Source organism: Hyla sarda, chromosome 6 (genome assembly GCF_029499605.1).
Source record: "Hyla sarda isolate aHylSar1 chromosome 6, aHylSar1.hap1, whole genome shotgun sequence".
NCBI lineage: Eukaryota > Metazoa > Chordata > Amphibia > Anura > Hylidae > Hyla > Hyla sarda.
In genome coordinates this window covers 101,852,151-101,866,730 of record NC_079194.1, presented here as the reverse complement: position 1 = coordinate 101,866,730, position 14,580 = coordinate 101,852,151, and the positions used below count along the sequence as shown (strand labels likewise).

General features: G+C 43.5%; 1 protein-coding gene across 7 annotated transcripts in view; it reads left to right on the top strand.

Moving 5' to 3' along the window:
- The window catches only part of MAGI1 (membrane associated guanylate kinase, WW and PDZ domain containing 1), a 550,433-nt gene that overhangs the window by 499,227 nt on the left and 36,626 nt on the right, over positions 1 to 14,580 (top strand). For all 7 annotated transcript variants that reach the window (XM_056524555.1, XM_056524556.1, XM_056524557.1 and 4 more), the window contains one exon: positions 8,420 to 8,639. In XM_056524555.1, coding sequence (XP_056380530.1) covers positions 8,420 to 8,639 — 220 coding nt within the window. The remainder of the gene's footprint in view (positions 1 to 8,419; positions 8,640 to 14,580) is intronic.

Below are 14,580 nucleotides of genomic sequence, written 5' to 3'. Positions count from 1 at the left end.
TTTTTAGTAGTAGTATCATCGCATTTATTATTACTACTGTTACATCATATAAATAATTATCTATTGTAGGAATTTATTGTGATTGTAGATTATTGATCCAGGGATTTATTCATATTGCCATATTAGAGTCGGGAAGGAATTTTTCCTCTGTTGGCAATAGCCTCATTTAGTTTGAACTTGATGGACTCTTGTCTTTTTTGAACCTTACAAACTATGTTACTATGTTGCTGTTATGCAAATAAATGATATTATTATGAACATCTCATCCTGTACGAGCAACACATTTGTAAATCACATGTTCCTTGTATGCATACACTTTTCAAACATCAGAAACCAATTTCAAGAAAGTTTTCATAGACCGTTAAGAATGGTGCACAATTAACAATAAGAGGGAGCATAGTCAATAGTATGGTCTAACGATATTTACTCTCATTCTGTTTGGGATGCTGCCCTATGTATAGCTTCTAAAACCTTTGGCCTACATGCAAAGAAAGACATGTTTTGGGTTGAATCCTTTCATAAAAAACAAAAAAGGAACAAAGTACCACAGTGGTGTCACAACATTTTATAGGAACTATGGGCCTTTTTTCAAAATGGCTGCCTGTAGTTATGCTGATGGTTGAGTAAACTGCAGAACCAGGTTTCAACTTTAGAAGTTGACTTTCTTGGGTCCTAACAATTGGTCCCAGTACTCTGATACCCCTAGGACTTATGGTAGGGCAGAATAGTGAGAACTATTAGCAGTTGTCCAACAACCAGTAGCTAGGACCTTAAAATAAATATAGGGCATCACGTAAAATCAGGCACAACAAAATCCTTTCATGCACCTGCAAAAACCAAGCCCCTCTCCTAGCAACTACCTGAACACTAAAAGGCAGGGGTAGATGCAGGGGCTTAACTATAGGGGTGTAGCTCACAGTTTAAGGGGGGGGAATAGGGTCTGTTACTGCCCAGGCATGCTTTGAGTTGTAGTTTTGCAAAAGCCTGAGGTCCACAATTTGGAGACCACTGCTATAGAAATAAACCAGTTCTATAAATGAGGAATTGTAGCTGTGGGCCCTTAAACTGTTTTTGTATTGAGGCCCTGCATCTTCTAGTGGCATGGTGGACCAGTCCTGCCATGCATTACACTGCCTTCTCTGAGAGTAATAGTTCATAGTGATTTGCTTGGTTATGCACACACATTTTAATTTAATACATTTTCTACCATTAGTATAGCCAGGCATTGTAAATGTTCGATTTCCTATTGTACTAGTGAAGACCTCCTATCCTAAATCTTTGAAGAAATTAGGGCCTAGATTACTGGTGTGACCAACCATGGGGAAGATTGGAGACTCTTTTTATCTTGATTTATTAACATTATTTGTATGCAATTAGAATAAACATAATTAATTTGTACCAGAAACATGGGCATGTCACTTAAAGGGGTTGTGCGCTGCCCTGCCTTTCGGAGCTCCGCTCACAGCGTCCGGAAGTTCATTACTCCGAACACTGTGTGCGGGCTTCCGTGTTCGCGGGCGCCCCCTCGTGACGTCACGCCCGGCCCCTCGTGACGTCACGCCCGCCCCCTCAATGAAAGTCTATGGGAAGGGGGCGTGACATCGGTCGCGCCCCCTTCCCATAGACTTTCGTTGAGGGGGTGGGCGTGACGTCACGAGGGGGCGCCCGCGAACACGGAAGCCCGCACACAGCGTTCGGAGTAATGAACTTCCGGACGCTGTGAGCGGAGCTCCAAAAGGCAGGGCAGCGCACATCCCCTTTAAATGAGGCTTAGCTGCAATACCACACCCTGCCTATGAACAAGAGTGGTGCAGTTTCTTAGAAAAAAATCTATAATTCTATTATTATGTAACATCTTTAAAATCATAAAGACCCTGGATTATTGCTAACAGGCCTTTTGAAAATGTCTTATATTGCAAAGATGTGTTACTGTAAACTCCTTTAGTTTTTTATTACAGTATGGATTCAAGCTGAAAGTCATCATGCCCGTGTTCTCTTTTCCCATTGGACTATATGTTAAAGCTTATGTGATAAGCATTTGTGTTGTTGCTTGGCAACGGGTAAGGTCATCATTATTTGTCGAAATAAGCAGAGAGTGTTTGGCAATCTTCTCTGTACCATTGTGTAAGCCTCCATAATGATGGGGGAAGCTTGCACTCCACTAAATTCTTTAATGCACACTTACTACGACATATCCCGGAATATCTCCTTAGCATATATAAAATAGCTAATGATAAAAATCCTATGCAGCCACTATAGAGTGCACTCACCATTACTGGATCAATACATGTGAGGTCATATGGTGACTCAGTAATAGAGGAAATGCATTCTTTCACTTGACTGTGCTTTCTGCTTGTCAGTGATGTATGCAGGATGAATAGAAAGCAAAACATGTACATAGAGAGCTTGAAAAAGTCCCATGTGTAATAATAATAATCATGATAAAATCCCAATATTTTATGTTTAATTATGTACATTTAGTAGCAGTAATTTAATCCCGTATTAATGGTACTTAATGGCTGTCCCGGATTGTCATATTATTGAATATATTGAAGTAATTATTTGGGCTTTCCCAAAATTTAGTTAAATAAGCATCAGTCTTAAAATTTTGCCTGTACAATGTATCTGAAAGGTAAAATTTAAGGACAGATTTAAGAAATAAATGATTTAAAGGAAAAGTAAACATAAAGAAAACTAAGATAAGATTAAATAGGGTGGTCAACTTTTAACAGTCTATTTTTGTTAAAGGGGTTATCCAGCTAATAAAATGTATCCCCCATGCACAGGATAGGGGATAAGTGTCATATTTTGCAGGGGGATCTGCCCTCTTTGACCCCACAATCTCCAGAACTGGGCCCTTTCTCCTCACTGAGCACACTGGCCCTAACCTTCTTAGATATATTAGTCTTGACCAGTGATGACCAGTCACAGGAGAGAGAAAGTTTTACATGGTGCCTAGTGTAACTTATGCCTATAGTGTATGCCTATTTATCAACATTCTTTGTTCTATTCTTAAAGTAAGTCCAAAATTCTGTTATCGTTTTTCATAATATATGTCATGAACAGGGTCAGGAGCAGGGAGAAGTTAGCCCTAAAGCTGTCCCTAAGACCACTCTCCCTGATTACTTGCCCATCCACCCTAAATGATTAATCAACAACTGGGTGCCGGTCCCTTCCTGCGCTAATGTGCATGGGCGTACAAGTCAACAAAACAAACAGAACTGTACCTGTCGGGGAACAAGTCAGGAACATAAAGGAATCAACAAACAGATATATAAATACAAACAAGGCAGGATATAGCATACTAACATAGAGTTCGGAAACCGGAATCAAGATTAACAGCAGATATGATAATATGAACAAGACTAGATTAGGGATGAGTTTACAGCAGACAAAACCAGGAGATACAGGGGATGAACTGGTTAAATGAATGCCAGAACACTAAACGGGTCAGGAAATCAAGAGCATTGTTCACACTGAACAAGGAACACACTAGATGCCCCACTCCAAGCATGGAGGGACATCAATAACAATGCCAAATAGTTTCCTAGCCAGCGCACTCTCCACAGAGCGATCAGCATATCGGCCTAGGAGGAAACAAAAATCCTAAATACAAGCAAACACAGGAACAGGCACAAGACTCACTCACTCCTAGATAGACAGATTAGCTCAAGGCACAGAACAGGATTCTATCCTTGGAGTTTCAGGATCAAACAAGGTCATAAACAGGACTGACATAACACACAGTGTGAATACAGACTAAGGCAACACAAAGCACATGCAGAATGAATGCAAGAAACTCGACAAATGTACTAAAACAAAGCAGGCTGAATTATATATATATATATATATATATATATATATATATATATATATCTCAAACATGACAGATAACCATGTTTAAAACTCAGGATATGTGCACAGACAGACATAGTGAACATCAAGCCAACATGGCGAGAATACAGGTCTACTCACTAGAACAGAACAACACTTGAAGGGGTCTTTTATCCTCCCAGAGCTGAAGTCAAGAAGGTTAACTCTTCCCATCCCAGGGAAAATGAACGCAGAAACTGTTCAGACACAATCTAATGTTTGAACAGGACCCACAGCAGAAAAGAGAGATAAACAGACATTACAATATATCCTTATAGGGGTCAAAGTTTAATTTTATTGTTTCTAAGCACTAAATCTCCTTCTTCTCTTTTCATTACTATAGCATTATTTTAGGAGCCTGGAGCTGCCACTAGGCAGTGGAGCTTAAAGGGGTACTCTGGCCCTTAGACATTTTATCCCCTATCCAAAGGATAGAGGATAAGATGCTTGGTCGCGGGGGTCCTACTGCTGGGGACCCCAGCAATTTTTCATGCAGCACCCCGCTATCATCAGCCTCTGGTTCAAACATCGCTCCGGGTCTGATGAATCACGAAAACGGGGCTAGAGTATCGTGACATCACGGCTCCGCCCCATGTAACATCATGCTCTGCCCCCTCAATGCGCCCCCTCCCATAGGCTTGCATTGAGGGGGCGGAGTGTGACATCACACAAGGGTGGAGCTGTGATGTCACGATACTCCGACCCCGTGATCGTGATTCATCAGATCCAAAGCGATGTTTGCTCTGGAGGCTGATGATAGCGGGGTGCTTCATGAAAGATTGCGGGGGTCCCCAGCGGTGGGACCCCCGCAATCAGTCATCTTATCCCCTATCCAAAGGATAAGATGTCTTACGGCCGGAGTACCCCTTTAAAGGACATCAGATTGCAAGGGGTCCCAGCCGTCAGACCCCCCCGCAATCAGACACTTATCCCTTATCCTGTGGATAAAGGATAAGTTGTCTTTTGCTGCAGATGTCCTTTAAAATCTTAACAGAGAATGATTAATTATTTAGTATATTGGAGCAGTCTTCAGTAAGCTCCCCCTAGTGGTTTCTGCAGGCAGGAAGGATGTTATTGTTTAAAATACTGTGCGTATAGAAGTAGGAAATTTGGAGTTCTGTATTTTAAAAACTGGACTACAACCCCAATACATGTGTTAGGAAATGAATTTGTATTTGTCTTACATGGAGGGTCCTAGTTGATGGTACACATCATACTGTATGATGGATAAAGCAGAGTAACTTTCCATGGCACACTTAATCATATATAACACTTTGTCATTTGGGGTTTTCTTATTGCAATAAGCTGTCACAAAGGAAACACTAAAATAACACATTAAGCCCTGCTACATCTGTACACAGCAAGTTATAACTGTAAAAAGTGTTAGATCATTCGAAGAAAAAAAAAAAAAGACACATAATGGGATCGCCGAGCAATGGATTGTAAGTGAAAAATCTGTGGATAATCATAAAACGTTCATTAGATGTGGCCAACGAATTGATTTACAGCATAAAATCGACTAATACTTCCTTAAAGGGCTTTTACATATTTAGCTATGTTTAATTTATTAGCTCGCCTGAGTCCCCTGGAACCATTATAATTTCCTTTTGTGCTTTTTCAGACAAGTATTTAGATCATGAAGTGAGGTTTTTTGTTTTTTTCCTCTGCTTTTTCCCCTTCAGATGAACGCATATTTTGGAATCTGTAATACCCTATTTAGCAACAAGAGTCACATCCTATCCAAGGGCAATAAATATACACAACTTAAGTTAATATAATAGCAAAACAGAAATTCTCTGAGTGAAACTTGGAAGAAAATGTATGGCATTTAGTAAAAATGGCAGGAAAGCATAGCAAAGCATAGAGACAGCATTAGATTCATCACGAAGCATAAAAGCCCATTCAATGCTATTCTACATAGTAGTTGTATAATACATTACTTTATAATGGAGTGACAGCATGTGTGGGGTCAAGAAGTTAGGAAAGTTGTTATGCAACATAAGTACACCTTGTCATGACAACGCTCAATAATTTATGGAAATCTATTCCCAATAGCGAGGCCTTGGGCTCTGCACCCTCCTCTCCTTGTTATTCTCACTGCATCTCTAATTCTTCAGCACTCGCTTTTCTTTCTCGTTTCCTACTGCTGTGGTTCGATAGTCAACATACTCTTTGCATGACAGACTGCACAAGACTCTATATGACCTGTTCAAGCTGCATGATGGTTCAGAAATGTCCAGAAATTCGTATTATTTTCTATTTATGAAGTAGATCCAATTCTGGGGGATTTCATACATGTACATAGCTTTTATAACATATTCACACATCATTGGGCATTGCAGAAATGGCAGTGGGAACATGTTTTTTTGATGGGCAGTACTAATGGCGAGCAACATAATTAGGAGCATGGAATGGATTGCACACTATTTTTCAGATGGACTACAAGGATCATTAAAATCTAGACTTCTTGGGTAGAGGAACATTTGACCCCAACAGTTCTTATTGACAGATGGGATCCACCTAAAGTAAATGGTATCTACCCCTAAGTGATTTTTTTTTTTTATGGAAGGGGTCCTTTTATCCTGGCCTCCTTCAATTAGCTAACGTGAAGAGTGGCTATGAGGGGCCTGAAGGACCTGGCATGTCTGCTTATCCCATGGACTGGCCATTGACTTATAGGGGTTTTCCAGGCACACACACCTTTTATTTTTAACCTTTTTTTTTCAATTTGACTGTGACCGGTACTGTAATAATGAAAAAAAGAAGAAATACTCCCTAATCCTGATACCACCCCCCCTGCCCCCCCCCCTCCCGGTGCTGCTTTTTCAAAGGTTTCCTGTTCCCGCTGATCTCCAATTCTTCCTGCTTTCCATGGCATTTGATTGACTCACAGGAAATCTCAGCGCTGTTCCCAGTGATTGGCAGAGTGGATTTCCTGCACTAACAAAATATCATTGGAAGCAGGAACAAGTGGAAAGCAGCAGAGACTAGGCACCTTCAGAAGACAGCCGTGAGGACTCAGAGCAGGGGAGTATGACGTTCTTTTTTTATTTTTACACTGAAAAAAATAGTGCCTAGAAAACCCCTGTCAGAAAGCTTTGTCAGAAAGCCTCTGTCCATGTTAGGAACTGTCCAGGACAGGAAAGGTATGCTCTGGACAGTTCCTGACACGGTGGCAGCAGAGAGCACTGTGGTAAGACCCAAAAAAACTACACAACTTTCTCTGTAATGTTTCAGTACTAAAAGGCTTAAATAGAAATCTGTATCATTTTCTAGCACCAGGTAATTTGGAGTACCACTTTAAGGCCCAAACAAACCTGGCTGTTAAGGGATTAAATAAACATAACATATATGTTTACAAACATACAAGGTTTACAAATAAAAAAAAATCTGGGTGAATATCTTCTGTGCAGCAATTCCATAATTCCTGCCAGGGGCTGTAATAAAAGCTGTTTTTCGGATGAAGGACTTAACAGTTGAAAAAAGGGGGAAAGAATGGTCTCCCTATCTACATTGTTAACAAGATGATTCTTTACAGATTATTACTGAAACACACGGCTCCAATTCTCCTTTAGGGAAGCGAAGAGCACTCGAGCGGGAAATTGGTACCTCTTCATCTCTGGGGTGAACCTTACTGCCTGTTCTTTAATTTCTTCTGATCATTTAACTCATCTGTTTCCAGAGGATGTGGTGAAAGCCCCCTCTGGCATGAGTGGTAGAAAATGCTAATTTTTGATTTGTATAAATCTTTGTATATTGTTTTATCCACTGCATCGGATAAAAACCTTGCTGATGGCCATTATTCATAAAGCCATTAGTTTGCTCAAAACCATTAGTCACAAATCTTATTACATACTCGATCTATCTCACATCTTTGTAATTGACATATAATGGTTGAAGCATAGTTATCAGCTACTGATGGTAAAAAGTTATGTGAATATATTTTTTTCTATTTTTATGTGTTTATTACTTTTGTTTATGAATTATGATGGCTAATCTTAAAGGGAACAGTAAACCTAAGTGGGCTTAACCACTTTGGCAGATACTTTATGGATACCTTTGATAGGTTGTCACGATAGTAGAATCACAAGCAGTCAGCTGTAGTCCTGGGGAAATCCAGCAGCAAGTCTTCAATTCCCCTGTAGCACCTTCACAGGTGAAATGAAGCATTACATGGATGCAGTGGATTCTCCTGAACAAGATCCTCTAATGTATTTAACAGAGGGGTGACCCTACTCTGTTTACTGAAAATTAACTAGTAAGATCTCTTGGTCTCTCCATAAAAGTCTAAGTTTAAGATAAGACTTTAGCCCAGTCTCCAATGTAGACAGCAGTGGTGAAGGGCAAGCTATGAGTCTTAAAGCATGTAACCAAGAAATTTGGGAGGCTTTGTCTAAGACCTGTAAGGAGAATCAAATTGCATGCCAGCAATATTTGGTCTTTGGGTATGAAGGAAATGATAATGATATTATGGTAAAGTCTGCAAGTGATGATAAAATGAAGATAACGCATCAAATAAAGTAACATTTCTTTTCTTTCTAAATAGCAACCACAACTTGAAAGGAAAGACAGCCAAAACAGTTCCCAGCACAGTGTATCCAGTCATCACAGTGGGCACACCGCCTCACCTCTTCGTAGTGCCCCTATTATTCCCGACTATCCAACCAACGAGGCACCATCTGTGGACCAAGTTGACGGCTCAGGACAGAAAAAGCCTGATCCATTTAAAATCTGGGCTCAGTCCAGGAGCATGTATGAAAGCAGACGTAAGTATCTATTCTAATCTAGTTTGTTACAAGATACATGTTGACTGGTGCCAGAAAACATATAAAACATGAAAGCTTAAAGGGGCTGTGTGCTTTGTATAGTCCTTTGTTATTAGATCCAACCACCAAAACCTGATTTCAATTTCTCCATTTTCCATGACCCAAGTGATCATCAGTAATTTTTACAGATAGCAGACAGCAATTGTTTATCTTTCCTGTGAAAATCAGTGGTCTGTCTGTGTAATGCATGGATTGTTGGGTCCTCCAGCATGCAAAATGACTCCTCAATTAGTTTAATGTATTAAGGCTAGGTTTACATCTGCTCTGTTCAGGCCTTCATCACAGGCATCTAGGTGAAGAGTCAATAGAGAGGTAACTGGTCACGCCATTCTCTTCTTTGGGAGTCACAAATACAGCCTCAATTACTTATTCTGCATCTATATTTCATCCAAATGGAGAGTGACCATGCATCCCCTATTTATTATTGAGACAGAGGTCAGACCACCAACCACACCACCAACTGGCATGCCTCTGTGCACAGTATGCAAATTAGAGATTATGAAATAGGCGAGGTACTGGCCATTCCCGCTACAAATAAATCTAATTTTCTTTATCTACAGCACATGAGCCTAAAGCATTTTCAGTAGAATTATAGTTTTACATAAAATCATTGTTACGTTATTATATTATACCAAGGTCTCACAGCATGGCCAGCTTAGGTAGCATGCTGTGAGAATGTAAATTTCCCTGGAAGCAGTTGTTTTCCCCCCTCAATAAGCAATAAGCAGAGGAATCCCGGAACATCAGACCGATTGAGGCAGATTTCTTGCCAATATGACTGCACAGATCAGCATGTATGTAACCTTGGCATAGCTGTTAACGGCCTAATACGTTTTTATAGATGGGAAGTAAATGGACCACGCACATTGTCGGGTTTATTCAGTGTGTAACCAAGTGCAGGATGTGTACTCCTATAAATTCATTGGCTTCTTGGCTTTGGCAGATGCACAGTAGTATGTCCTGCAGCAGAGTATACATTATATTGTCAGCGACTAGACTATATCAGTAGGAAGATCTAGTGTATAAGTATCTAAATAAAGCTGTCTGTGGCTACCGAATGATATACAGAGAAGTTCTGGAAATAAGCTATACATAAACAATACCAGCTAATTGCATGTGGGTCGCTGTGTATGTTACTATAGAAAACAAAAAACAAAATCACAGTGGGAACTGCTGACTACACAGTAATAGGAGGGGCAAATGCATACTCTGATGTGTTACATGGTGTACACCATGCTATACACAACAATATAAATACAACATGCAGAGGACAATAATTGCAGCAAAGTTAAATAATTTACGCACAAAAAATTCCCAAAAATAACCCCCCTCCAAGTGGCAATAAAAGAGGCAGCAACTGAACGTACTCGGATGTCTAGGTTCAATACTATAGACAAGAACAGATATAATCCCATGCTATGTGCAAACAGCATCAATGATATTGCAAGGGGTAATTGTCACGATGCCGGCTGGCAGGTAGTGGATCCTCTGTGCCAGAGAGGGATTGGCGTGGACCGTGCTAGTGGATCGGTTCTAAGTCACTACTGGTTTTCACCAGAGCCCGCCGCAAAGCGGGATGGTCTTGCTGCGGCGGTAGTGACCAGGTCGTATCCACTAGCAACGGCTCAACCTCTCTGGCTGCTGAAGATAGGCGCGGTACAAGGGAGTAGACAGAAGCAAGGTCGGACGTAGCAGAAGGTCGGGGCAGGCAGCAAGGATCGTAGTCAGGGGCAACGGCAGGAGGTCTGGAACACAGGCTAGGAACACACAAGGAAACGCTTTCACTGGCACGATGGCAACAAGATCCGGCAAGGAAGTGCAGGGGAAGTGAGGTGATATAGGGAAGTGCACAGGTGATAACACTAATTGGAACCACTGCGCCAATCAGCGGCGCAGTGGCCCTTTAAATCGCAAAGACCCGGCGCGCGCGCGCCCTAGGGAGCGGGGCCGCGCGCGCCGGGACAGGACTGACGGAGAGCGAGTAAGGTACGGGAGCCGGGGTGCGCATCGCGAGCGGGCGCTACCCGCATCGCGAATCGCATCCCGGCTGGAGGCGGTATCGCAGCGCCCCGGGTCAGTGGATCTGACCGGAGCGCTGCAGTGAGGAGAGTGTAGCGAGCGCTCCGGGGAGGAGCGGGGACCCGGAGCGCTCGGCGTAACAGTACCCCCCCCCTTGGGTCTCCCCCTCTTCTTAGAGCCTGAGAACCTGAGGAGCAGACTTTTGTCTAGGATATTGTCCTCAGGTTCCCAGGATCTCTCTTCTGAACCACAACCCTCCCAATCCACTAAAAAAAAGGTTTTCCCTCTGACCTTTTTGGATGCCAAAATCTCTTTGACGGAGAAGATGTCCGAGGAGCCGGAAACAGGAGTGGGAGGAACAGATTTGGGAGAGAAACGATTAATGATAAGTGGTTTAAGAAGAGAAACGTGAAAGGCATTAGGAATACGAAGAGAAGGAGGAAGAAGAAGTTTGTAAGAGACAGGATTAATCTGGCACAAAATTTTGAAAGGACCAAGATAGCGTGGTCCCAACTTATAGCTAGGGACACGGAAGCGGACATATTTAGCGGAGAGCCATACCTTGTCTCCAGGGGAAAAAATGGGAGGAGCTCTTCTTTTCTTATCCGCGTGATGAAGCCTGTAAGAGAGAATTTTGGGTCTCTCTCCATATGATGGAAAGATCACGAGAAATTTCATCCACAGCGGGCAGACCAGAGGGCAAGGGGGTAGGGAGGGGGGGAAGAGGGTGACGGCCGTACACCACGAAAAATGGGGATTTGGAGGAAGATTCAGAGACTCTGAAATTATACGAGAATTCGGCCCAAGGTAGAAGATCTGCCCAGTCATCCTGGCGGGAGGAAACAAAATGTCGTAAATAATCACCCAAGACCTGGTTAATTCTTTCTACTTGTCCATTGGATTGAGGATGATATGCAGAAGAAAAATTTAATTTAATCTTGAGTTGTTTACAGAGAGCCCTCCAGAATTTAGACACGAATTGGACGCCTCTATCCGAGACGATCTGCGTAGGCAACCCGTGAAGACGAAAAATGTGTACAAAAAATTGTTTAGCCAACTGAGGCGCTGAAGGAAGACCAGGAAGAGGGATGAAATGTGCCATTTTGGAGATCGATCAACGACCACCCAAATAACAGTGTTGCCACGGGATGGGGGTAAGTCAGTAATAAAATCCATACCAATCAGAGACCAAGGCTGTTCGGGGACAGGCAGAGGATGAAGAAAACCAGCGGGCTTCTGGCGAGGAGTCTTATCCCGGGCACAGATAGTGCAGGCTCGCACAAAGTCCACCACATCTGTCTCTAGAGTCGGCCACCAATAGAAGCGAGAGATGAGTTGCACAGATTTCTTGATGCCTGCATGACCTGCGAGATGGGAGGAGTGACCCCATTTGAGGATTCCGAGGCGTTGGCGTGGAGAAACAAAGGTCTTTCCTGGAGGAGTTTGCCTGATGGAGGCTGGAGAAGTGGAAATCAGGCAGTCAGGAGGAATGATGTGTTGAGGAGAGAGTTCAACTTCAGAAGCATCTGAGGAACGAGAGAGAGCATCGGCCCTAATGTTCTTATCGGCAGGCCGAAAGTGAATTTCAAAATTAAATCGGGCAAAGAACAGAGACCACCTGGCCTGGCGAGGATTCAGCCGTTGGGCAGACTGGAGGTAGGAGAGGTTCTTGTGATCGGTGTAAATAATAACTGGAAATCTTGATCCCTCCAGCAGATGCCTCCATTCCTCAAGTGCTAATTTAATGGCTAGAAGCTCTCGATCCCCGATGGAGTAGTTCCTCTCCGCCGGAGAGAAGGTCCTAGAAAAAAAACCACAAGTAACAGCATGCCCGGAAGAATTTTTTTGTAGAAGGACAGCTCCAGCTCCCACTGAGGAGGCATCAACCTCCAATAGGAAGGGTTTAGATGGGTCAGGTCTGGAGAGCACGGGAGCCGAAGAAAAGGCAGACTTGAGCCGTTTAAAGGCGTCTTCCGCTTGAGGAGGCCAAGACTTGGGATCGGCATTTTTTTTGGTTAAAGCCACGATAGGAGCCACAACGGTAGAAAAATGTGGAATAAATTGCCTGTAATAATTGGCGAACCCCAAAAAACGTTGGATGGCACGGAGTCCGGAGGGGCGTGGCCAATCTAAGACGGCAGAGAGTTTGTCTGGATCCATTTGTAGTCCCTGGCCAGAGACCAAGTATCCTAGGAAAGGAAGAGATTGGCATTCAAACAGACATTTCTCTATTTTGGCATAGAGTTGATTGTCACGAAGTCTCTGAAGAACCATACGGACATGCTGGCGGTGTTCTTCTAGATTGGCAGAAAAAATCAGGATATCGTCCAGATATACAACAACACAGGAGTATAGGAGATCACGAAAAATTTCATTAACAAAGTCTTGGAAGACGGCAGGGGCGTTGCACAGGCCAAAGGGCATGACCAGATACTCAAAGTGTCCATCTCTGGTGTTAAATGCCGTTTTCCATTCATCCCCCTCTCTGATGCGGATGAGATTATAAGCACCTCTTAAGTCCAGTTTGGTAAAGATGTGGGCACCTTGGAGGCGATCAAAGAGTTCAGAGATGAGGGGTAGGGGGTAGCGGTTCTTAACCGTGATTTTATTAAGACCGCGGTAGTCAATGCAAGGACGTAGAGAGCCATCTTTTTTGGACACAAAGAAAAATCCGGCTCCGGCAGGAGAGGAGGATTTACGGATAAAGCCCTTTTTTAAATTTTCCTGGACGTATTCAGACATGGCAAGAGTCTCTGGAACGGACAGAGGATAGATTCTGCCCCGGGGTGGAGTAGTGCCCGGGAGGAGGTCGATAGGACAATCATAAGGCCTGTGAGGAGGTAGAGTCTCAGCTTGTTTTTTGCAAAAAACATCCGCAAAGTCCATATAGGCCTTAGGGAGGCCGGTTACAGGAGGAACCACAGAGTCACGGCAAGGGTTACTGGGAACCGGTTTTAGGCAGTCCTTGGAACAAGAGGGCCCCCAACTCTTGATCTCCCCAGTGGACCAATCCAGGGTTGGGGAATGAAGTTGAAGCCAGGGAAGTCCAAGGAGAATTTCAGAAGTGCAATTGGGGAGGACCAAAAGTTCAATCCTCTCGTGATGAGATCCGATGCACATTAGAAGGGGCTCCGTGCGGAAACGTATGGTACAGTCCAATCTTTCATTGTTTACACAATTGATGTAGAGGGGTCTGGCGAGACTGGTCACCGGGATGTTGAACCTGTTGACGAGAGAGGCCAAAATAAAATTTCCTGCAGATCCGGAGTCCAAGAAGGCCATAGTAGAGAAGGAGAAGGCAGAGGCAGATATCCGCACAGGCACAGTAAGACGTGGAGAAGCAGAGTAGACATCAAGGACTGTCTCACCTTTGTGCGGAGTCAGCGTACGTCTTTCCAGGCGGGGAGGACGGATAGGACAATCCTTCAGGAAGTGTTCGGTACTAGCACAGTACAGGCAGAGATTCTCCATGCGGCGTCGTGTCCTCTCTTGAGGTGTCAGGCGAGACCGGTCGACCTGCATAGCCTCCACGGCGGGAGGCACAGGAACAGATTGCAGGGGACCAGAGGAGAGAGGAGCCGGGGAGAAGAAACGCCTCGTGCGAACAGAGTCCATATCCTGGCGGAGCTCCTGACGCCTTTCGGAAAAACGCATGTCAATGCGAGTGGCTAGGTGAATGAGTTCATGTAGATTAGCAGGGATTTCTCGTGCGGCCAGAACATCTTTAATGTTGCTGGATAGGCCTTTTTTAAAGGTCGCGCAGAGGGCCTCATTATTCCAGGATAATTCTGAAGCAAGAGTACGGAATTGTACGGCATACTCGCCAACGGAAGAATTACCCTGGACCAGGTTCAACAGGGCA